Source organism: Pungitius pungitius, chromosome 11 (genome assembly GCF_949316345.1).
Source record: "Pungitius pungitius chromosome 11, fPunPun2.1, whole genome shotgun sequence".
In the NCBI taxonomy this organism is placed as follows: domain Eukaryota; kingdom Metazoa; phylum Chordata; class Actinopteri; order Perciformes; family Gasterosteidae; genus Pungitius; species Pungitius pungitius.
In genome coordinates this window covers 16,055,990-16,080,571 of record NC_084910.1, presented here as the reverse complement: position 1 = coordinate 16,080,571, position 24,582 = coordinate 16,055,990, and the positions used below count along the sequence as shown (strand labels likewise).

The following is a 24,582-nucleotide window of genomic DNA, read 5'->3' as shown; positions in this document are numbered from 1 at the left end:
AATGTTCTTATTGACTGACTGTCCCGAGGCTCAACACCCACAACTGCACAGCTTTCCAAACAAATAGGTAACTACGACAATAGGTAAAGTCGACACTCCCCTGTAGATTTGAATGCAGGCAAATGCAAAGTCTGTGATCACTTAAGTGCTGCAAAGCTGACCTCGCGTTCAGCAGTTGACCCTCGCTCCGATCATTCCGCACATTCCAACATTCCACCAGTGGAGAGGACGCTACGCTGTGCACTGCAAACTTTCACACCTGGCCCCGTTTTTTTGCTTTTAACTCTTCCCTCTGCAGGCATTTACAACTCATCGCCCGAATAGCAGAAGCACACACGTCGCTGCCCCCTCTGTCTCTTTCTTAGCATGCAGAGACCAGCCTCTTCATATGATGCACTTATGTCCCTCCAAGCCAAACACATCTCTCCTCACTCTTTCCATAATCCACTTTCTCTGACATCTTTCCTCACTTTTGACATCACACACCTGCAGCATCCCCTGCCCCGATCCCCTGGCTTGTGTTAGCCAATACCCGTTGGTGCTCTGTGTGCATGGGCGGCACAGGTAGGGGATTGCTACTTTGGACAGGGTGGGCCACCGTTACTACTATTTAATATGCCCTGCCTTTACATCGAGTCACTTTCTGGGTTTATCAAAAAAGAAATGCATGTAATTCTTTTTATGGGACTGGATATTCTGAGCCACCTTGTTATGGTTTCCTTAGAGGCAGGAGCCTTGCGCTCAACGCTGCCTGTCAGACATTTTGCCTCAATTGTGTAATGGTTATGAAGACTGCTTCCTCCTTTAGTCATTATATTTGTTATGAATATTGTTACTGGTGTCAGGGTGTATCTTGACAGGGCACTGTGGGGACAGTCTCCAAATTCCACCTCAGTTGCCTCAAATCTCGTCTGACGGATCAGAGCCCCTTTGAGCTGAGAGGAATCAAAAGATAAAAGATCCAATGAGTTTGATTTCTAAATCATGTTTATTAACTTGCATAATCAAAATGCCTTGGTACACCGTTTTACTGATCCGTAATTGTGTCCAAGGTGACTTGTATATATAATATTAACCCGTTATGTATTTTGGCTCACCATTTGACGGGCCTCCTCACAGTTGGGGGCCAGTGTTTTACCCCTCATACTTTGCTTTAAAAAAAAAGAAGAAAGAAAGAAAATTCCTTCCCAGTATCACTGAAACAGATGCAGTTCTTCACTCACTGAAGCCACAAAGCACCTTGCAAAAGGGGAAGACGAAATGGCCGTCCCCCTGGTAATGCATCATGTGGGTACCGGCGAGGCGGCTCCCCTCCACGCAGCCTCACTGTCTGACTAAGCAATACCGAAGCCGCTGATCAACAACAGTCCTTGTCATAGCACTTCCAACAGATTTGAATGAAAGGACATGGAAGCATATTGTTTTGGCCCTGTATGTGATAGTATGGGAACTCTGTTGGGGCGGTTTATTTTTTAAATAAAATAAAATTGTTTTTTATTACTCCTGGTATTGTATTTTTACTTTATGTCCAGACCTAGAGTCCATATCATGTAAATACAAGAAGAAAACCTCGTGTAAATCTGTTGGAGTAGTAAATGCCTTTAGGATTACATTTTGTGAATCATTCAATCCACATTTGAATTTTGAATAAAATTCTATGAAAGGTGGGAACATTATAAATGACAAACAAGTGACTTGCTACTAAAAGGCACCTGCATCTTTTTCATTTCTTCCTTACTATAACACCACACAAGTGGGCTGTATGGAGTTGATAACGTATAACTTTAAACTACATTTGCTTGAATCGGATGCAATCTACAACTTATCAAGTCAGAGTAGAAAATAAAAAGGAAACACATTACAAAAGAGATGTAGCCCTGAATTAGAATAATTCATAGTCTGATGCATTCTTAAATACACATTTTATCCACAGATGTGTGTCATTGTAGAGTTTTCCTCTGGATGGAGGCGGAGTCAATTCCTCTGACGTCAGAGCCCACCTCTTCCTGTCAGAAAGGCAACTTCACCATATTTAGCTGGCTCGCCGAAGCCCCGCAGAGTTGATCTGTCAACCGGACAGAAAAAAAACGCTTAGACACGGCTGCTGACCGGTGTTGACAGCTTTATTCCACCGGCACCGGGATAAAAAACAACAACATCATAAAACTCCAGAAGAAGAAGAAGACGCCGCTGCAATATGGTTGCTCGGGAAACGGTGCCGTGTCACCGGCTGTTTTTAACGCTATTAAAGTAACCGTCGTCTGCCACAATTTCCAACTATAACGTTGTCAAACCGCCGAGCTAGCCACTCGGTTTATTTCTATTAAAAATAATAATAACAATAATACTCCGAAGCAGCTCGCTGTGCTGTCCGTTCATCGTTCGGTAGGAGTCGGACTCGGTGACCCCGCGGTGATAATCTCCTGACGGCTCCTCTCGTCCCGGTACTCCCGTTACTCCCCGGCCGGCGAGCTAACGTTAGCTTAGCTAACCAACAGTTGAGCAACTAGTCGCATCCTCCGCGGGAGTGAAATCCCCCCCTTTTTTCGGTTGACCGTGTGTGGACCGCCGGGGGACGCTGAAGCCCCCCAACCCCCTCCCCCCTTACCTCCACGGCCGGTAAAACGACCGGTTGGACCGCCCCCCCCCCCCCCTCTTTTTTTTGACAATCCGCGGTGGGGGGCAAGAGAAGCAGAGAACAGGACACTCCGCCTTTCGGCGCTGCCGAAGGAGACACCGGGTAGAACGGGGGAAGAGTCCCGACCGGTTGACTGCGGTGATCCGGGGAACGATCCCGGACAGAGACCTCATGAATGGAAATCGGAACTACAGGTACATTATGGCCTCCCGACTGAAGTTATGTTGTTGACTGTGTGGCAGAACATGTGTCGGCTTTCCTCCGGAATCATGGAGGTTATTTTCCTCCGGGTGAAGCTTTGGTGAACCCCATGACCGACGGAACATCACGGGTGGTGATAGACGGAATTAAACTCGGGGCTCGGGGATCCCCTGCGTGCTTTAGGAAGGGTCCCGCTCTGTGACGTCATCTCGCAGTCACAGTCGTGACCGTGGGATGCTCCCTCCGGTCCTGGTCCCCCACTGACCCCTCGGCGTGTAGTGCAGCATCCTTCTCTCTAGGTTTATTTTCCACATTTCTCATTCCGCTCCTATCGTCGTTTAACAGGCTGCTGTAACGGAAGCTTTCCACTTAGTAGATTAATATACTCTGAATGCCGGGTATGCTTGATCAGCCATGGATACAACAGATGATACAACAGATGATACAACCCCCCCCCCCCCCCCCCCCCACTCCCTCATAGGAGATCCCTCTCCTCAGCCTAGTGTCTCATTACCGTCTCTGCTCCTTACCCAGGGCCTTCAGTGATGTCCTACATGAAGTAATCAATCGCTTAAGGCCATCATGGCTAGAGACTATACTGTACATTTGGACCTAAACCCATTCATTATAACACATGTATAGCTCATTTTAACGGGGCGTTATCACCAACCTCTTCTCACGGTGTCGAGCTTTTTTTTTTTTTTTTTTTAATGTCCATCTTAAAAATGCTTATTGCCACGGGGTCACCAGGGTCAGTTTGCTATAAGCTCTGCGTACCTCCGCCTCTCGCTGGTGCTTAGCGTCGCTGTGTGCCTGCGAGCTGGTTTACCAACTCTAAATCTGATTGGTTAACGCCACAGGGACTGTGGAGCGGACTTCTTGAACCGGCGCAACATGACAGCTGATATATGATTGGATAAAACTTCTAACTAATATCTAAAACAATGTATTGGTGTGTGTTTCCTATTCCACAAGCCTCTCGCAGCACATTTCATGCATAGTCATGTTTGAGGTCAACCATTCAATGTATCATGGACTGTGATTCAGAAAGAGGGATGTCTGACTCTATCACTTTACGTGTGTTGGCCGACCAGTGAGCCCGATGCCGCGGGTGAATGATTAAAAGCCCCCCCCCCCACCCCCTCCCGTCAGTCAACGGCCTGGAGACGAGCGTGAGAAAATGCTCATTGGTTGCACAGCCTGCTTACAGACTGAGAGTCTCTCCTCGGCGGCGGCACACGGCCGGGCCTTGGACCCCGCGGCTCTGGAGAGCTCAGCGCGAGGGGTAAAATGAGAGCGAGGCTTTCGAGCCTCCAGCAGATCCAATCTATTTCCATGCGCTAACACAGCGCTATGCCTGCAAACTGCTCGCCACTGGGTAGTGATGGGATGTTGGGACATCGTGCCGGAGTTGCAACCTCAGAATTGAAATGATGTCAAATGTGAAATGATGGGCTTCTCCCTCCATGTTAGCGATAGTTGGAGGCCTCCAGGTTAAACACCACCTTTAACTTTTGGGGCCATGTGGTGGAATAAGTGTTTTCCCCCAAAATGGCAAACAATTTGAAAGTACATCGTTGCCCGCATCAAGGTGTCCTCTTCCAGCCCAGCAGAATGCATGCTGGGTAACCTGCGACTGTGTACTGTGCGCTTCGAGGATACAAGGAGCGGGGCAGAAATGAGTCTTCCCCCTTCTCTCCTCCTCACACTCCCGGTTTTCCCGCTCTTTTTTTGGATTCACAGTTACCAACACCACTCCCCCCCTCCCCCTCCCCCCCACCCCCCTGCACCCGCCCATCCTTGGTTCCTGCCTTTATTTCCCTCTCTGTGCCCCAGTGGGAAACGCTGTGCTCCCTGTCACTCCCCCTGTAGCCTTGTCCTCTGTGGACTTTGTGCAGCCGGTGGGGTCCTCTTTGAGGGAGGGCTCGCCACTTGATTTGCAGTCTGTCGCCGCGACACTCGCTTCATTCCAGCGGCCCACCGACAATGGGGAAAACCCCCCATCCTCATCCATAGCGCTAACCATTGTGGTCCTTGTTAAGGGGAATTCAGTTATTCTTTAGGCTCATTCTATTTAAGAGACATTTACATATGGCTGTATTTTACTGGAGGAAATAAAAATACCTAAATCTTTTTTAATGTATTACGATAGGCGCAAACAAGAGACATCGTCCAAAATTAATTACAAATTATTATGAAAAGGCAGTAATAAAAACGAAGAATCTACAATGACTGCTGGAATAACTATCTATTATTGCTAGCTAATTTATGTTAATGATATTCAAAAGGGAGAGTTCTTTCAAGTATTTATTTGCATATGTTTCTTAATTTGTAAGAGGATCAGTATTTCTGTCCTTCTTGGGATAAGGAACGGGTCGCGTCTTTTATTTTGGGGGTTGAGTCGGACATGCATAGTGATGCAACAAATTTTGAAGATAATCAAGCTTCAGTTTTTCTTTAATATCACGGCAGAATTGAAGCTGTGCTTCTGCTGCTTGCTGTTCCACCCCAGTGATGCAGCATTATTCTAGTTTTCTTCCCTGTGCCTCAAATTGCTTTCTAAAGACATTTTTTAATAATATATCATGAGTCGCGCAGGCCCGTGTGGAAAAAGTTCCGCGGAATTTCTCAGGCTCTCCAAAACTCTTCTAATCATTTGTTTGTGTGGTAGACTAAAAAACGAGTGGCGTTTGGGGACTCACGGCAAACTCAGATGGGAAAGTTAAGGGATGCAGTGTGTGTGGGAGAAGGGGGGGGGGGGGGGGGAGAAGAGGGAGGAAGGCTGGAAGTTGTGATGTGTCACAGAGATTAGAAGCCTAGAGCAGCTAGACCACACTTCTTTTCCTTTTTTTTTGGGGGGGGGGGGGGGTGGCGACCTGCAAAGAGGCTCATTTAAGGGGGAGGTCATGAACAGGAAGAGAGGGACTCGCAGTTGGAAGTCTGTGTGGAGGCTTCTCTCGAGGGACAGAACGAAGTCGGGCCTGTTTATTGGTGGCAGAGAGACATTTAAGATACCAGATACTTTCCACTTAAATGTTTCTCAGATGATTTTAAACAAAGATTTTGCCCATTTTTTACTCCCATGTTTAAAAAGAACCACAGTTTTAATCTCAAAAAGCAGATGAAAACAAAAAGTCATAGTATTGATCTGGTCAAGTTAAAGAAAACTGTTGAATCAGACAGTAGAGCCCTTTTAGATCGGCTCAACAACACAAATGAAATACTCCAAAGGAAGCAAAAGGATTGCGTATGGAAAGATTTGCTGATGCTGATGCTTTTATTCGTTATGACGAGACCTCCATCATAAATCGAGGTGGGGACTAAATTGTCAGCTGCACAGACCTCAAAACGTCTTGAAATAAATCGTTTCTGCTGATTTTCACTTTTTCTGATTTGGAAAAACTAATATAAGCAAGATGTTCTCTCTCAGATGTTGAAAAATCGGAGTATTACATTTGTTTCGGTTGTAATTCATTCATTACACTGCATGCAAGCTCTCAGTGACGGAGCAGTCGTCCTGCCCAAGTCAACATAGAAAGTCAACAAACCCCGGCCCCCTGTCCCTCTTTTCCACTAACCGGACTAGTAAGACCGGGAGGACAGAAGGCTCTGTGTGTGGGACTGTTAGCCGTTCTATAATATCATAGAGTCAGACAAGCTTCTTACCACAGTCAGATCTAACCCCCTCCAAATCCCTCCCACCCACCCATACAGTTACCAGTCAGACGTTTGGACAAACCTTCTCACTGAATTGAATGAGAAAACGTTTGACTGCCACTGTACATCTCTCCTTTTTCTTTTTACACACACACACACACACACACACACACACACACACACACACACACACACACACACACACACACACACACACACACACACACTGGCCATCACCCGGCCTCAGGTTGGTCCCTATAGGGGGATGTCAACTTTAACCCATGTCGATGTGAGTGACCAGGCCCAGGTCAGTATGTGGCCGCCTGCTGGTAGTTTCCCTTTGGCAGAGTGGGGCACTGACTCCCGTGGGTGCCAGATGAAGATGAGGGGAACGGGAAGGAGGAGACGGACGGTGTGGGTGAGACGTGCCTCCATCTTTGCTCGCCAGCTGTCGGCCTTTCTGTATGCGTTTCCAGGCCCTGCCCCGCTGTGACTAGACGCCATTGTGCCTCGCAACTGAGCGCTCGCCCTGTTCCCGCGGCTCAGGGCCTCTCAGGATTAGAAACACAACAGCTGTATTGTGTGTGTGTGTGTGTGTTGGGGGGGGGGGGGGGGGGGGCACTCGTTAGCGGCGTGGACGTTTGGGTGCACTGGATTCCAGCCGAGCTTCTCACTATACAGTTCTTCTGGCTCTCGGCCCACTGTGTGACTGTGTGTTGTGTACTGGGATTGTGTGCAGTGTGTGTGACTGTACTGTGTGCACTGTGTGGCTACTGTGTGCAGTGTGGCTGTGTGTACTTTGACTGTGTGCAGTGTGACTTGACTTTCTGCAAAGAGTAACTATGTGCAAAGAGAGCACTGTGTGCAGATGTGTGATGGGTGCAGTGCGTGTCCTTTGTGCAGTGTGTGTGAGATTGTGTGCAGTGTGTGACTCTGCAGCTGTGTAATGTGTGCTGTGCGTGTCCTATGTGCAGTGTGCATGATTGTGTGTAGTGTATGTGGTGTGTGTGTGCAGTGTGTGTGATTGTGTGTAGTGTATGTGGTGTGTGTACTGTGTGCAGTGTGTGTGATTGTGTGTAGTGTATGTGCTGTGTGTGTGCAGTGTGTGTTTGACTGTGGGCTATTTGTGACTGTGTGCAGTGTGTGTGATTGTGTGTAGTGTATATGATGTGTGTACTGCGTGCAGTGTGTGTGATTGTCTGTAGTGTGTATGCTATGTGTACTGCGTGCAGTGTGTGTGTGTGTGTGTACTGTGTGCAGTGTGTGTGATTGTCTGTAGTGTGTATGCTATGTGTACTGCGTGCAGTGTGTGTGTGTGTGTGTACTGTGTGCAGTGTGTGTGATTGTCTGTAGTGTGTATGCTATGTGTACTGCGTGCAGTGTGTGTGTGTGTGTGTGTACTGCGTGCAGTGTGTGTAATTGTGTGTAGTGTGTGTGTGTGTACTGTGTGCAGTGTGTGTGTGTGTGTGTGTGTGTACTGTGTGCAGTGTGTGTGATTGTCTGTAGTGTGTATGCTGTGTGTACTGCGTGCAGTGTGTGTGTGTACTGTGTGCAGTGTGTGTGTGTACTGTGTGCAGTGTGTCTGTTTTGTTTTGCAAAGCTGCAGAGGGGAACGAGTTCACATCGCTTAGATGATCCTACAAAGCTCATTGGTGTGTTTATTTATTGATTCCATGTTCAGCACTGCGGTGCCTCGACTTACTGAATAGTATCACTCAGCTTTGTTTACAATGAACTGAATTTCACACATGCGTTCATTCATTAATGTAAAGAAACTAGTAACATGACTCATTTCATCTGAATTTAACTGGCTGTGAATCAATTCAAACCAATTCAGGAATATTCAGCGACAAAGGAATATTTTCATCCTTAAATAATATGGTAGAAGTGATTAATATGTTTTATGTTAGAGACTTATTATTCAAAGTGTGAGAGGCGCCAGCAACTGTATGTGACATAAATTAAATGTACACAGCGGCTTCTGGTAGGAAAGCTACCGACGCTTAAGAGGCACTTTCAAGGCCAAAAGGTTGAAGCGTCATAAAACAAAGTCGGCCTTAAAACGCTTGTAAAAGTTTGCTGGCGTTCCAATGTTTCATTCTATCCCTGCTGGGGCTATTCTCAATTGACGCTTTACTTGGAGAAAAATGAAATTCATAAAAGCACCTTTAAAACTCCGTTGGCACATCTTCATCAAACTGCTCGTAAAGCAAAGTTATGGAATGAAGGACAAAGGTGAACCAGGACACAACACAACGGGCTGCAGTAGGAACCCGAGGCACCAGAGGCCATTTCCATCCACGCCATCAATTGTTGCAGTTTTTCTTGAAACCCGCCAATGGAGTTACATTTTATCCGTGGGGGAGAATAGCCTGACCTCCTGTAGTCGCCACTGACTTTGTAGGCTCAGGAAACGAGAGACATACTGATGGACAGAGAGCGATTCAATCTACCCTCTTCGGTTTGTTAAAGCACGTCCTTCCTGTAATCTTCTGAGGGCGCGCACGCGCACAGCCGCACAGTGTCGGTGTGTCAACAAGACGTTTCCTTGAACATTTGACACTGTGCACGGAGCCAACGAGCCCCTGATGAGTCCGTGTCGGTTTGTGCTCAGCGTTGGTCAGACCTACCTGAATTGGACGTCCCTTTAAACTTGTGCAATTCACTTTTTAATCCAATGTTTGAGACATGTAATCAATGTCGTTGTCCGGTGTTTAACACACATACAGTTTGTGTTCCATTGCCTGCGGCTGTAGATGACAGTTCGACACACCTTGAAGTGTAAGCTGCAGAAAAGTGAGACTGAAGGTCAGTTTCCAAGAAGACCAGATAAGAGTGAGGTAACTGATTTGATGGCCAGGATCCCATCGGCTCTTCGTAGACACATCCGTGTGACGTGTTCAGTTGGTTCTCCATTCATCTCGTCATGAATCAATGGTTGTGTGTGTGACCGTGGGACGTGATGGCAGTGTGTTCGGACGTAATTGAGCATCAACCAGCGCTGCCGTCACCCCTTTTTTTAGCTTGGAAACGGCATTTCAGAAACCGCCAGGGACACGATGTCCATATTTCATACAAACTATGGGTGTGCGAAAACATGTGTAGGCTTCTGTGTGTGTGGGGGTTTCATTCTGAAATGGAATAGAAGGAGTTGTTGCTTTCTCTTTCCTCGCTGTGAGATGCTTCCGTTGGTGCCGTCGTTTCTGAACCCGGGCGCCTGGACTCCCCTGGTGGCCATGTGACTCACGCTGAACAGGAGTCAGGAGTTTTTCTCTAAAAGGCAAATGAAAGCTGGAAAACACCAACGCTGCCACTCCCTGCAATCCTCCTCCTCCTACATGCCGACTTCACCAGGGCCATCGGGGGGGGGGGGACTGAAAATCCCAATCCGTGGTTCCTGCAGCCTTGATGGAGAGCATTTATCTTCCCTCTTTGTGCGAGCTCACAAGCTCCACCAAGGGCCCCACCGGGATTACCATCACAAAAGTTTGCGTGCACTTAGTTTGGCGCGAGAGGCACAGCCGTGGCAGGAATCCCAGACTGTTTTTCATCATTTTATCCCAGCAGCCCCCCCCCCCCCCCCCCTCCCCCGCCCCCACCAGGCCCCACCGGCCCACATCGAACCCCCGCTACAGTCAGCAGCCCACTGGAGGAGGAGGAGAGCTCCAGCTACACGCTTCTGGAGGCAGGCTGTAAACAAACAGGGTCGCTCGCGCGGTCTGCTGTCGCCCTCCAGAAGGTTTCTGTTTTTTTGTGTTTTTTTTAATGAACCTTCTTCTCGCCGGGGGCCTCGACCCCAAGATCAGCCACACATGTGAGACTGTGAGTCAAATCGCTGATGAATCACGCTCGACCATGACTCTTTCGTCAATGACACATTCAGGGAGTGTTTTCAAAAAAGAAACCGTGTAGACGAGACGGCTGAAGAAGGGGAGGAAAACATACCGGGGGGGTTGAGGGGGGTGTGTGTGTGTCATGGATGACTCCCATGGATGAGTTTTTGCGTGAGGATGGCTCAACGTGACTGTGATGTGGAGAAAGTGACAAACATCCAACCCATGTGCTGTTATTCACTACACAGTTCATTTATAAGGCTAGTACACAGTATGTAAGAGTTCTTTTTTTGTTGTTGTTTGGTTTACTTCTGGTCCCAAAATAGTAAAACAGCATCATGAAAAAATATATTAGGATCCGTAACCTTAGAGGCCCCTCTCAGAAGTCTCAAGTCACATTATTCAGCTCTCACTAAATGAGGCATAACTGACACATTGCCTCATGGCAAACATCATCGCATCATGCATTTATTTTATCGCCATCAGAGCTGCTAATCTAATCAAATGTACTTCCCGAGGGGAGTGGGGGCAGTTGTGTGTGTGTATGTGTGTGTTTTTAGTAAATGATACATGTTGTATCAGCCGAGTCTTCTTATACACTTTTGACAAAACCCTGACCCGAGTCAGACCAGCACTAAGCTTTCTCTTGCTTCCCCCCCCCCCCACCCCTCTCTGTGACCTCAGGAGCCGTTGGGGCCCAGTCCCTGTTCTCCATGCCTCGGCGGCCCGGCTTTGGCACAATGGGGAAGCCCATCAAGCTGCTGGCCAACTGCTTCCAGGTGGAGATCCCCAAGATGGACGTCTACCTCTACGAGGTGGACATCAAGCCTGACAAGTGCCCCCGTCGAGTCAACAGGTAGGAGACACCCGCTTCTGTGAATACGCCGCCACGTCGGACTGTTGGTGCTGAATCTGTGGCCTTTTTTTAATAACTGCAGAGAGGTCGTCGACTCAATGGTGCAGCACTTTAAGGTGACGATCTTTGGGGATCGCAGGCCAGTCTACGATGGAAAGAGGAGCCTGTACACAGCCAACCCGCTGCCGGTGGCCCCCGCAGGGGTGAGCTGGGGAAAAAACACCCCACACAATTGTGCCGAATGTTGACGATTGTGTGACACCTTCTTTGCCTACATGGTGTCACACATGCTTCACATTCACATGACCCCGTCTGAGCTTCTTTGTCCCGCCCCTCCCGCCCCCCCTCCAGGTGGACCTAGACGTCACTCTACCGGGCGAAGGGGGGAAAGATCGCCCCTTCAAAGTCTCCATCAAGTTTGTGTCTCTGGTCAGCTGGCACATGCTCCACGAGGTGCTGACCGGCCGCAGCATGGCCGAGCCGCTGGAGCTGGACAAGCCCATCAGCACCAACCCGGTGCACGCGGTGGACGTGGTGCTGCGGCACCTGCCCTCCATGAAGTGAGCCGGGTTTTAAATCGGGTTCGGATTTCTTGGTTTCACACTTTTCTGATTAGACAAGTAGACCAGTTGTTAGATAATTGGGACGAAGGGTGATCTTTCAAAGTTTCACAGTTTCAAGGACAGCAGCCCCACCCCTTCCTGACACTCTGAATCATTACTTTTCTGAATGGAAATCCAGCCCGACTTATATATGGGCTCTCACGAAGCACCATTCCTCGACCTCATGGCGTCTTTCACTCCGTATCACTTTGCTAAGCCCCAGCAGGAGAGTAATAAGAGGAGGATGGGCCACTGAAGAGCAGCTGAATGCAACATATTGACGTACATTCCGCCGTTCAGGATGTTTGAGGGACTCTTACATTTCCTGTCTCCTTACATCCGCCCTTTCCCTTCTTGACCCGTGATCTCCTCTTCTGGTCCTTTTGAATAACACAACCTCCCGATGATCTTTTCATTCCTTCAATGCCCTTGTTCTAATTCTCGTCATTGCTACTTTCCTTGCTGTAGGTACACTCCGGTGGGTCGGTCCTTCTTCTCGGCTCCTGAGGGCTATGACCACCCACTGGGAGGCGGGAGGGAGGTTTGGTTCGGTTTCCATCAGTCTGTGCGCCCCGCCATGTGGAAGATGATGCTCAACATTGATGGTGAGACCCTAATTCCACTTTGATTTTTGATGGCACTTCGGGGCTTCGACGGGATGCATGCACGCATGCACGCACACACACACACACACACACGCACGCACGCACGCACGCACGCACGCACGCACGCACGCACACGCAGACGGACAGAGTAACAATTGCGTTTGCTAATGAGGCTGTTCTTAAATAAAATTATTAAGAAAAAAAATGTTCAACATTCACACTACTTTTTTGTAATTCAATCTCGGTTTGAAAAAAAGTCTTCTCATGTACAGTCACCCTTAAATAGTTTTCTCTCCTCCCCTTTCACAGCAGAGGAAATTAGATTTTAATAATTAAGCGGATAGATGAGAGGGTGGAAGCCTCCATGATACAGGCTTTATTTAGGGATTCGTGCATGGCTGATATACATTTAGCGATGTTATGTTTGCTGAAGTGTAATAGCTGTATTTAACATACATCAAACGTGACAAAATCCCGATCATTAGAAGGCGGTTTTAATTGGAGATGAAAAAAATCTGCAGGATACTCCCGGCGCTTTTTCCTCAATGGGTAGACTGAAGTGTGGTGCCATGGAAACCAATATTTTGTCAGGCATGCAAAAAAAAAAAACATGCTTCTTGGCAGATGTTGCTTTAAGTATATTAGTATGGCTTGTGTAGGTCTGGATGTAAAGAGTGACAGACTATGAATGCTTCAGCGTATTTTTGTCACACTCATACCATGGATCGGCAGAATGGGTCACCTGGTTTTTTACTGTAGGTCCCGCCCACTCCCTCTCTAAATTAACGTGTGTGTGAGTTCGAGACAGTTGTTTTTAGTGTTATATTAGCCAAATACATGAATGACAAACCCATTAAGAACTGCATTGATTGGCCAGACGAGGGAGTCCTCATTAGAAAGGCTACCTGCTAAAACATAGCTAGTTAGATCATTTGTTTTGAAATAACTAATAATAAATATTGGCTTTGGCATTTGTTTTGTCATTTGGCATCACAAAATAGTGAGCTCCAATCTGTTATTGTTTATGGAAAGTAAGTGTCAGGAAAATGTGTTTTGCTGTATGGACACTGCGGGAGGTTGTTGGAGACCAACAGGAACTTGGAGGGAGGCGGGTTTTTGGTTGGCAGGGAACTGACGAGTCGGTTGCTGTGGAGACAGGGGGCGGCTTGCGCATGTGTGTGTGTGTGTGCGTGTGTGTGTGTGTGTCTGGTGGGTGTTGCCTGGGTCAGGAGGGTAGCTGTGTGGAACGTTTCCTTGAGACGGCTTTTGTTTTGCTTCACGTCTTTGAGGCCTCTGTCTCCATTTGAATCTCCATCTCTATCTGCTGTCTGATTCTCCCTTTGTCCCATTTTCCCGCCTTCTCATCCTTCAAATCCCTTCTATTGGTCAGCTCAAGTCACTTGTTTGTTGTCCAACTACAAACTAGAACTCCAAGTGTTTGCAAAGCATCTGTTTTCTTACACAATCACACAGCATGGAGAGGACGGTTAGGAGTGATGTCATATCCTGTCTTTGGGGAAAGGCTCAAGGACGCAGACCAGGAGCTTTCATGATCAAACACACCGTCAGACAGAGATTTCTTACATCACAACCGCTGAGCCATATAATTCGTCAGCAGCTTCCTCGGCCTCACCAGCACACTCACTTCAGCTCTCTTCATCCATTTTTGGATTTCCTTTGATCCTGCTTTGTGTTCTGATATTCCTTTTTACCCCCAGAGACTTGAATTTCTCGCTGGCTTTTTGTGCCTTGATTCACATCCGTAGATATATTTGAATTGCTCAGTGCCTCGGCCTTTCCAGTTAATGAGGGAAAGTACAGCCCGCATGAAAGGAACCTATTTATTTTTTTACACAAACATTGTGTGACAATCCTCAATATAATAACATCATGATAATGGCACATTAAAAAAACATATTCCATCCCTGTGTTTGAATGGTATTCATGCGTCGCTTAGGTTGACTGGAGCTGTGTTTCAGTTTGTTGTGTGAAAGCTTCAAAGTGCGTGCTGTTTGGAACATACGGACCCCCGAAGGAGTTCTAAACTGGTGCGAAGTGTTACAACATTTGTGAGGACAACCTTCAACTCCAGTCTGAGTCTTACGCAATGCCAAAAAAAGCCTCACAAAGGGCCTCTGAACAGTGAATGTCGGACAAATAAATACATTTACGCATTTCTGTTCAGGCAGATTCTAAACACTCATGCAAACTGTGCAATTAAAATGTATGATGAATCCATGTTGTCAAATTGACTTTTGTGCCTCCTTCGTCTTGCAGTGTCGGCCACCGCCTTCTACAAGGCTCAGCCGGTCATCCAGTTCATGTGTGAAGTGCTGGACATCCACAACATAGACGAGCAGCCACGCCCCCTCACAGACTCCCACCGGGTCAAGTTCACCAAAGAAATCAAAGGTGTGTGTGTGTGCGCGCACAGTGGGAGTAACCAGTTGACTCACATGAATCAAAATGCTGTCATTCTTAAGGCTACGCCACCACCTTCCATGATTCACCAGGTCTGAAGGTGGAGGTGACGCACTGTGGAACCATGCGGAGGAAGTACCGCGTGTGCAACGTGACCCGTCGGCCAGCCAGCCACCAAACGTGAGTCAGGCGGGATGGAATGAGGGGGGGGTGATAATGTGATTACCAATCCACCATCGAACAAACCTGATAAAAGCTGACTTGCCTTCTTACCATGTGATCAACATTAGTCCACCATTAAGGAAGGGCCGTGTGTGTTTCCTCTTAACAAGAGTAGAATGTGTGACATCCTTGAATGGATTCAAACACCATATTTCCATCAGAAAGGATGTATGTCGTGTAGCTGTTAGAATACGGAATGTTAGCGACTTTCACTAATGTAATACAACTGTAGAATTAGAGGAGTTATGTTCTGTTTATGATCATAAGGCTAAGCCACTGCTTATTAAAATAATGTACTGGAGGAGTTCAGCACAGAATCAAGTCTGCGAGGCGATATTCTGAACAAAGAAACCCAGCTTCTAGCCTCCTGGGTGTAATCAATACTTAAAACCATATTAAAGCTGGTGGTTTAATGGTTTTATATTTTGAAATCAGACTGATTATAGCCTAGTTTCTGACGCGAGATGTGCTTTTTCTCTGCTTCAGGTTTCCTCTCCAGTTGGAAAATGGTCAGACTGTAGAGCGCACCGTAGCCCAGTACTTCAGGGAGAAGTACAACCTGCAGCTTAAATACCCACATTTGCCCTGTCTACAAGTGGGCCAGGAGCAAAAGCACACCTACCTGCCCCTGGAGGTGAGACAAAACAAGTCGCTAACAAGTGTAATTGGGACATTGTCAGCTGTCAGAAGCAGGGCAGCGGCATAAAGTTTGGCCAAAAGGTAACCAAACTGATTTTGTTCTCTCGCAGGTGTGCAACATTGTAGCCGGGCAACGGTGCATCAAGAAGCTGACGGACAACCAGACCTCCACCATGATCAAAGCCACGGCTCGCTCTGCACCCGACAGACAGGAGGAGATCAGCCGGCTGGTGGGTCACTCCAGATCACATGAATTTCTTGGTTAATGGACTAGATTTCAAAACATCAATCGACTTTCAATTAAAAACAAAAGTAGTTTGGTACATTTGGTACCCCTATACATATATGTATGCATTGTCGAACACAAAATCCTGATTTCCCTGGCGATTTAACATGTTGTCAGTAGGTACGGTGCCCTGGTTTTGGGTTTCTGGATTATGCCATACATGTTAGAAATTTCAAGCCATTACCGAGGCTTTAACTTCAAGGGAGCCGGTTCAGGATGCTGCCTGGATGGCTGCCACGTTGCTAAGCAGGTCAACACTTGGTTGCCATGGAGCTCATCTGGATACAAAATCTCCTGTTTAGTAATCGCCTCGGCCAGATTCTCATTTTATATTGTTAGCGGAGGCCCGACTGCGTGCTTGTCCTTCACATTTGGTAATTATGAGGCAGGTTTACCTGGGGTTAACGAAATACCACGGTAGTAATGGCTTCAATGTGTCTGTAGGGTATTGTTTATGGAAAGATGTGCAGGCGGCGCCTTTGGCCACCATCAGATTAACAGTGCGCACTTTAGTATCTGCTGTTACCTTATTAAACCACGTCCCCCTATCTCTTCACCTGGCAACAGAACGAGCAGACTCGCTCACAGGAAATGAAGGCAGTGGTGTTGTCATTTCGTGCTGTTGCCAGTTTGATCTGGCGATCAAGGCGCGGGGCGGGTCACTCGTCACATGCTACCAGTACTTTTTTTCTCACTTTCTACGAACAGCGAAGCCGCTGTGACACTTTGTCTTTGCTCTCAAGTGGAATCACAAGGGTGTCATAAATCAGCTTCAAATTGATTTAGCCTCTCCTCTTTAAGAAATCCAACTATTTCGTTTATAAATACAAAACCAGCCACACATCACTACGACACACGTCATTTTGACTCACGGTGCCTTTTCTCACGCCCCGACTCTCCGCAGGTTCGCAGCGCCAACTACGAGGCGGACCCTTTTGTGCAGGAATTCCAGTTCAAGGTGCGCGACGAGATGGCCCACGTGACGGGGCGAGTGCTCCCCGCCCCCATGCTGCAGTACGGCGGCAGGGTGAGCACAGAGCACTTTATGGTACTCCTCCTTTAAATCACGCTCTCCCCTCCTCCCTCAGCCCTCGTCCCACTGCCTCTGGGGGGAACTAACCCGCTGGCTTCCCCTTGTGCTTCAGGGTGTACATTTGTGGTTAGGTCTCAGTACTGCAAACTTTAAATTCTTTCTTTCATGAATTCTGAGGGTTTTTTAAGACTTTTTTTTTCTTTCTTTTTACCTGGCAAGGATGAATTTTTTTAGAAAAGTAGAAAAGCAAACACCCAAATTTTGATTGGATAGCTTCTAAAGTACTTAGCTTTCAGCCAATGTTTTTTTCTAAAATAATCAAGATTGGCATAAAGAAGCAACTTACTGAGGCTGAACCACGATGTGGATTAACACCTTTGCATTACTTTAATACATTTAGATTTGTGCATTAGTGAGAACTATGACACCATTGTGCACACTGTGTTGTGCATGTCAACACACAGAATAGCCTCTTACTTTTCTTCAAATGGTGAAATTCAAGTTGATATATATTCATTTATTTGAAATTTAAATTCTTCTTGAAAGAGCAAATACGCATGTTGCTTTCTTTATTATTTCAAATGGTGTATTGATTAAAATAAGTGTTCATCTTTGGTATGGCTGAAGAGTGCGTGTGTGTTCTGTGGATGTTCTAAAAGTACGTGTGTGTGTGTGCGCGTGTAGGTCTGTGAGCACAGTGTTTGCCCACATAATCACGAGTACATGTGGTGAGGCTGCGATGTTGTTTCAGAACCGCACGGTAGCCACACCCAGCCACGGGGTGTGGGACATGAGGGGGAAGCAGTTCCACACCGGGGTGGAGATCAAGATGTGGGCCATCGCCTGCTTCGCCACACAGAGGCAGTGTCGGGAAGAAATACTCAAGTAGGATCATCTGCACATGTTGACTGAGATTCTGTCGTCACTGTGTGTGCAGTGATGATGCTCACTGAAGTATATTCATCGATCTGTAATAATGTTGGACATTCGTTTATTTCTCTATTTCTGTTTCTGTAATGTGTAATCTGGCATGAATAAGTAATTGGTTTCAAATTGTAAAGCCTTAAAACGATACAGTACAATGATGCGTTGCCTCCTCCTGCCTACATCCTTTTTTTCATTTAAATGTTGTTTTTTTTCACACGAGAGGAGCATTGATTCGAGGTGGACTTTACCGTTCCGTTGACCTGCTGCTTCCTCCTCGTTCAGGGGTTTCACAGACCAGCTGCGTAAGATCTCCAAGGACGCCGGGATGCCCATCCAGGGCCAGCCGTGCTTCTGTAAGTACGCGCAGGGAGCGGACAGCGTGGAGCCCATGTTCAGACACCTGAAGAACACCTACTCGGGACTGCAGCTCATCATCGTCATCCTGCCGGGGAAGACGCCCGTCTACGGTAGGAAAACCCAGAGGAAAGCCCGCGGCTTAGGACCAACACACGGGTGCTGTTCTGGGAGCGCGTGCTTGTGCAATTTGCTTTGTCAGTGAAAGAAGCGTTTCTTTGTACCCGCCCAGCCGAGGTGAAGCGTGTGGGAGACACCCTCCTGGGCATGGCCACGCAGTGCGTCCAGGTGAAGAACGTGGTGAAGACGTCCCCCCAGACCCTCTCCAACCTCTGCCTCAAGATCAACGTGAAGCTGGGGGGCATCAACAACATCCTGGTGCCTCACCAGCGGTCAGTCGGGGACGCTCTGTTACTGGGATGCTGGACTCTTCTGATTCCTGTTGTTAGACACTCAGGCTCAACGTGGTGTTCGTTTGCTGTTGTCATGTTGTGATTCAGTCTAATTACTGTGTGTGCGTGTCTTAATCAACAGACCATCAGTGTTTCAGCAGCCGGTTATTTTCTTGGGAGCGGATGTTACGCATCCACCCGCTGGAGACGGGAAGAAGCCCTCAATTGCTGCAGTAGGTTCCATCTTCATTCCTCACCCGACCGCTTGGTGGAATCCGTACCTGACCTTCACCGCTGACCCCTCTCGTCGATCCCTTACGACCCCTCCCTGTCCACCATCTCTCTTAACAGGTGGTAGGCAGTATGGACGCCCACCCCAGCAGGTACTGTGCCACTGTGCGGGTCCAGAGGCCCCGGCAGGAGGTCATCCAGGACCTGGCCTCCATGGTGCGGGAATTGCTCATCCAGTTCTACAAGTCGACCCGCTACAAGCCCACCAGGATCATTTTCTACAGGGATGGAGTTTCAGAAGGCCAGTTCAGACAGGTCCGCTGCCGCTCCATTACACAAAAGAATTGGGTGGATTGAACGTCAGTCACATCGGTCATGATGGAGACAAACTACGTTTGGGAGGTCTTATGCTCAGTAGCTCAGGCTGTTAGTTCACTTCAAATCAAAATGTTTGAACCTATTCCTGATTTATTGCAGATGATACTGTTAGGTATCGTCCATGTATGAGAGGGCATATTGAAGCCTAAATGTCACACACAGATAAGGAAACAGAAATACATTCGATAACCGTACGGTGAAAGAAGAATACTGGTGACTGGGTGTTCTTCAAAAAGTTTATTTTTTTGATTCACATTTTTTCACCTCCTTCATCCTCAGGTGCTTTATTATGAGCTGCTGGCCATTCGCGAGGCCTGTATCAGCCTGGAGAAGGAGTACCAGCCAGGCATCACATACATAGTTGTGCAAAAACGCCACCACACGCGGCTCTTCTGTGCCGACCGCAACGAGAGAGTGAGTGCACACACACACACACACACACACACACACACACACAGCGATATTACCCATTAGGTCGGCAAGGTGGGTGACGTGTTAGTCCATCATTTTTTTTTTTTCATGCTCTGTGCCAGCACGTTAAGTACTCGAAATGGGCGTCCTTGATTACCTTTTGTTGTCAATTGGACTGTTCACCCTTCTAACCCCTGTAATTACATTCGATTAAAGCATTAGGGTCCGATGCAACCCGAGAGCTCTGGAGTGGCACTCAAGGCCCCCAGAGTAAGACTCTGCTAGCAACAACCTTATTATCAGCGGAGAGCTTTGGGCTCTCTGGAGAGTTAGGCTCTTTAGTGCATTAGGCTTTTAATAGCTTGATTGGGAAGCATTCGGGAGACCTTCGCCTGGCTTGGAACATCAGAAATGTTTTGTTGTGAGTGATTTTACTTTGTTTCCTGCACCGCTTTCCCTGAAATCTTCCAGTTGTTTTTGTTTTCATGGTGAACCAGTCAAAGGGCTAGTGGAGACTAACTGCCCATCGTTCCCTGCAGGTTGGACGTAGTGGAAACATTCCTGCTGGCACCACCGTGGATACGGACATCACGCATCCGTACGAGTTTGACTTTTACCTCTGCAGTCATGCTGGAATACAGGTCAGTCCAGTCTCCTCTTCTGCAGGATTTCATTATGTATTTGCAGATCTATGCATTCATGCAGAGATGCTCCACAGAAATAAAAAGGGCCCAAATTAGGAAATAGCTCTCCTTTTTAAAGTTATATCCCCAGGAACTGACAAAGTGGGGCCAACATTCCAAAACCATGGGGCAAGAGCCACGGAGCTCTTATCCACACTAATATTCCATTCAGAATATGAAAATCTTCAGATCTGATTCGGGTGATGCAAACGACACATTTGTTTTGAATATTATAACTAAAGCAAGTTAAGAATTGTGGGATATTTTTATCTTATTCAACTCAGTGCGTTGTGCAGCTATTACAAAAGGTTAATCAGAACGTGGACGGCTGCATGTTATTCAAAATATGAATAGAATATTAGGAGTCTTAGGACGAAGCAGGAATGGCACCATGTAACGACCCCTTGAATCTGAATCCAATAACTCGAATGCATGGATCCCCGTCTCGCAGGGCACCAGCAGGCCCTCCCACTACCACGTGCTGTGGGACGACAATTGTTTCACCGCCGACGAGTTCCAGCTGCTCACGTACCAGCTGTGCCACACCTACGTGCGCTGCACCCGCTCCGTCTCCATTCCCGCGCCAGCCTACTACGCCCACCTGGTGGCCTTCCGTGCGCGCTACCACCTGGTGGATAAAGAACATGACAGGTGGGAGCGGGAAAATGACGTTGTTTTGAAAAGTTCTTGAACCCTGAAGTGTAATTATTCGGACATTTACCGTATTACTTACAAAATGGGCCTTTATTCATGTTTTTCCATTGTTACTTGTCGTCTGTCGTAACTGCCCCCCACCCCTCCCACTCTGCAGCGCCGAGGGCAGCCATGTGTCCGGTCAGAGCAACGGTCGGGACCCCCAGGCGCTGGCCAAAGCTGTTCAGATCCACCACGACACCCTGAGGACCATGTACTTCGCCTGAGCCACAGCGACCATCGCCACCCTTTTACACACACACACACACACACACACACACACACACACACACACATGACCAGGCACACCTGGCTCGCATTTCAAGGAGTCCTCATATCTGCCCCCCCCCAAACACCCTACATGCAGAAGTCAATCCGGACCTGACACTGTGCAGAGCAAAGGAGGGAGGAGAGGAGACACCCCCACATTGGACTGAGGATGCAAACGCTGCTTCAAAACTAAAGAAAAAGAGAAACTCTGCACTATTATGCAATATTTAACGAGCCAACTAGTTTATTTTCTCCATCATCGGGCCCCGTTCTCATTGCCCCTCCTCCCTGTTTGTCTCCTGTTTACTGGCCTTCTCATTTGTAACTTCCCCTTTGAGCCCAGTCTCTCTTTACAGCCTCCTCAGTATTTTGCTCCTTTGCCATCTCTACAGTACCTCACGTCAGTTTGAGCAGCAGCACTTTTACTTCCTGTCGATCCCCCCCCCCCCCCCCCCCCCCCTCTACACCAGGGGGAATATATTTTTTTCATTGGACCAGGGGTCCTTCCAGTTGCCACTTTAATATTTTCCTTTTTCCTCTTGTTTCCTCCTCTCTTTTTACTGATGTGAGAAATGGTCTCTTCTATGGAGCACACTGCCACCTGTTGGCTACGAGGTATAAACGCCCCTTTACAGTCACAACAACAAATACTCGTCCTGCTACTTTAGCAGTCAGCTGCCACACACACCCGTCTATGGATTTTATTTAAAGTATAACACTGTTATTTTTATCGGGTTGTATTTTGCTTCAACAGTATGTGAAACATTTTATAATTCTTACTCTTTTTAATTATTTTCATTCAAACCATGTAAGCTTATGTTTTTGATCTCAGTAGTTTATCACACATTTGGCTCTCTCCCTCACAGCATGGCGGGTAGAAATCACAGCAATGGTTTCCTCTAGTGCAATAATCAGTTGAATGATGGGAAGCGGGTTTTAGGGGACCTATGAATGATTTAGAAGAGCCTTCGGACCTTTTATTTGTCAGTGAGTGTCCTCTACAGGACAGTTTGCCATATGATTGATCATGTTTTATGACTCTGCCCATGATGTTGGGCGAAAATGGTGCAACCAGAGTTTTTTTGTGGTTTTCATGTTTTTACTTGAAACGAAGGATTTTATGTGGCTCATTGTTTTGAGAATACTTCATCATCAGTGTGCATCATTTCCAATTCCCCGATCCTCGGTTTGCTAGTGGAGTCACACGCTGGGTGCAAAGGCCGTAAAGTAGTAGTGTTCAAGTGCCTGGTGGGAGCTTAGTGTTAAAGGGTCACACAACTCGTTGCTGTTTCAGTGGGTTAAAAGGATCACAAAGCATATTCCAACATACGGACGGCATCAGATGGTTTAAAGCGAGAAACTGTCCTCCGATGCCGCTTATATACTTTTCTATAGATGTCGTTCAAATCCCACGGATATCGAAGGTTCCCTTTTTGTTCACTCAGCAGTGCTGCTACGGTGCGTTTGTATCAGGTCACTAATTGTTTCAATAAGTGGCCTCCACTGTAATCCGGGATGCAGGAGGTGGTTCGATTCCCGTCCACGTAGACGGGCCAAAGTAGTGACCCGCTTTACAAAACTTCCGGGGGGGGCGCGGGACGAGTTGTTGGCAGCAGCTGACCGTTGATTTGGGGACTGAATGCACGTGGTGGTGCTATTGTTGTCTCAACTAGAAGATGAACTTCTAGGTGGGGGACGTAGAAGGAATGATGCTAACGGGGGGGGGGGGGCAGGCGTTCCCTCCGTCAGTGGGTTACAGCCCTCATGATTTTCACTGTAAGCCTTTTTAAAAGCCAGATCGAAAGTATATTTGTACATTTTCAATTTCGTGACGCGCGCCACTTATTTTTGCTAACAAAAAAAATGGTCAAACTAATAATTTTCGTAATAGATGTATGATGACATGTGATGGTTAGAGTTTATTATTGCAATAGATCGTTGACTTGTTCCTGTATATGATGTGGGGTTTGTGTTAACAGTCGGTGGGGGGGGGGGGGGGGCTTGTTAAAACTAGTGACGTATGTTTGGTCTGTCATACCTTTATCGACACTGACGTGGACTTTAACCGCCTCTCGCTTTGATGTTTGGGTCGGGAAAAAAAAAAAGAAAAAGCTGCAAGATGTCGGGTGCTCATTTATATCTTCTTCTTTAGTGCTGAGTAGGTGACATGCAAAGCCTTCTCGGAGCACACTGCGCGGTAGAATAGAAGAGCAGAGTTCCTCGTCATAAAGGAGAGGGGGAAGTGGAATGTTGTTGATCCATCTCCAGGACGGGCTGTGATCAAAGAACGCCGTAACGCGAGGGTTCCCGTCGGATTCTGACTCCTCTGCCTCCCGGTACATCTAAAGGCTGTAATCTTAGTTTCAGCTCCCTGTCTCCTCCTGAACATTTACTCCCCTTCAGGAGGAGGAAGAGGAGAACACCCCACAAACAATTTGAACCAGTCCATGAAGTTAATTGCGAGGATTAGAATCCATTTCTAGCCCCCCCCCCCCCCCCCCCCCCCCCTTCTCCGCTGTCAGTAATGGATGTTTGGGGTTGGCGTGTGTGAACCACACTCTTGGAGGCGGTTGAACACATGTTTACATAGCAGATGTGTTTGCCTCGCTTACAAGTGAAATGTCATCAGCTCCGCTTTGCAAATATCAGCGTCGGTGAGATGAGTGAAAGAGCGTTTGGGGCCTGCGGAGTGAACGCTGGGAGGCGTGTGAAGGCATTATTGCTTCGGTGGATTTGTCCTCCCCGTGTTGCACATCGGGGGAACAGACTTTGTCCTTTCCCGTTTTGATAAAAAAAAAAAATTAAAAAAAACGACTCGCTGGACTCGTTTGAAATGAAAGGCTGCAGCTAGCTTTTGGCTAGCCTTTGGCTCCGCTAGGCTTGCAAATAGTCTTTTTTTATGGAAGCTAAAGATCAAAAATCGTATCCAGTCACAGTCCGACGAAGCCAAATAGCTGAATTGTGTCCGGTCTGAGATGAAGGTGTTTATCCGTGCCGAGGCGGCGCTGAACGACCCTGATTTCGGTGGCTCTGTTAGCAGTGGAAGGTTAGCAATGGAGGGAGAAGAAGTTAACAGAAAGTGCCTTTCCTCTTAATGGTGCTGTAAATTCAAAATGTCAAATCTAAAAAAGAGAATGTCCTTCACAATAAGTTGTTGCAGCAGCGCAGGAACGGCTGCATTTAAACTCTCTCACTCTAGACCCTGTTGCTTTTTAAGAAATGTCAATGCAAACTCGTGTTTCATGTATTT

General features: G+C 47.4%; 1 protein-coding gene across 4 annotated transcripts; it reads left to right on the top strand.

Annotated features, from left to right (window-relative positions):
- The first annotated feature begins 1,893 nt into the window (after positions 1-1,893).
- ago3a (argonaute RISC catalytic component 3a) lies at positions 1,894-23,319 on the top strand. Of its 4 annotated transcripts, none has more exons than XM_037452773.2 (19): positions 1,894-2,832; positions 11,014-11,185; positions 11,268-11,388; positions 11,537-11,745; positions 12,256-12,392; positions 14,670-14,804; positions 14,876-14,993; positions 15,522-15,669; positions 15,785-15,904; positions 16,865-16,987; positions 17,745-17,878; positions 18,203-18,387; positions 18,507-18,666; positions 18,809-18,899; positions 19,018-19,212; positions 19,555-19,689; positions 20,226-20,327; positions 20,821-21,020; positions 21,181-23,319. In XM_037452773.2, the coding sequence occupies exons 1-19, from the start codon at positions 2,814-2,816 to the stop codon at positions 21,287-21,289; spliced, it is 2,613 nt and encodes an 870-aa protein (XP_037308670.1). In that variant the 5' UTR covers positions 1,894-2,813; the 3' UTR covers positions 21,290-23,319. The 4 variants fall into 4 exon arrangements, with proteins under 4 accessions (XP_037308670.1, XP_062421428.1, XP_037308671.1 ...); XM_062565444.1 differs by having other exon boundaries at positions 16,865-17,008; XM_037452774.2 differs by having other exon boundaries at positions 1,896-2,832; positions 14,906-14,993; positions 16,865-17,008.
- Positions 23,320-24,582: the final 1,263 nt, after the last annotated feature.

Bases quoted from the DNA above. Each gene is read 5' to 3' on its own strand.
- ago3a (XM_062565444.1), top strand. The intron at 19,690-20,225 runs GTGAGTGCACAC...CGTTCCCTGCAG, and splicing joins GTGCCGACCGCAACGAGAGA to GTTGGACGTAGTGGAAACAT. The intron at 20,328-20,820 runs GTCAGTCCAGTC...CCCGTCTCGCAG, and splicing joins GCAGTCATGCTGGAATACAG to GGCACCAGCAGGCCCTCCCA.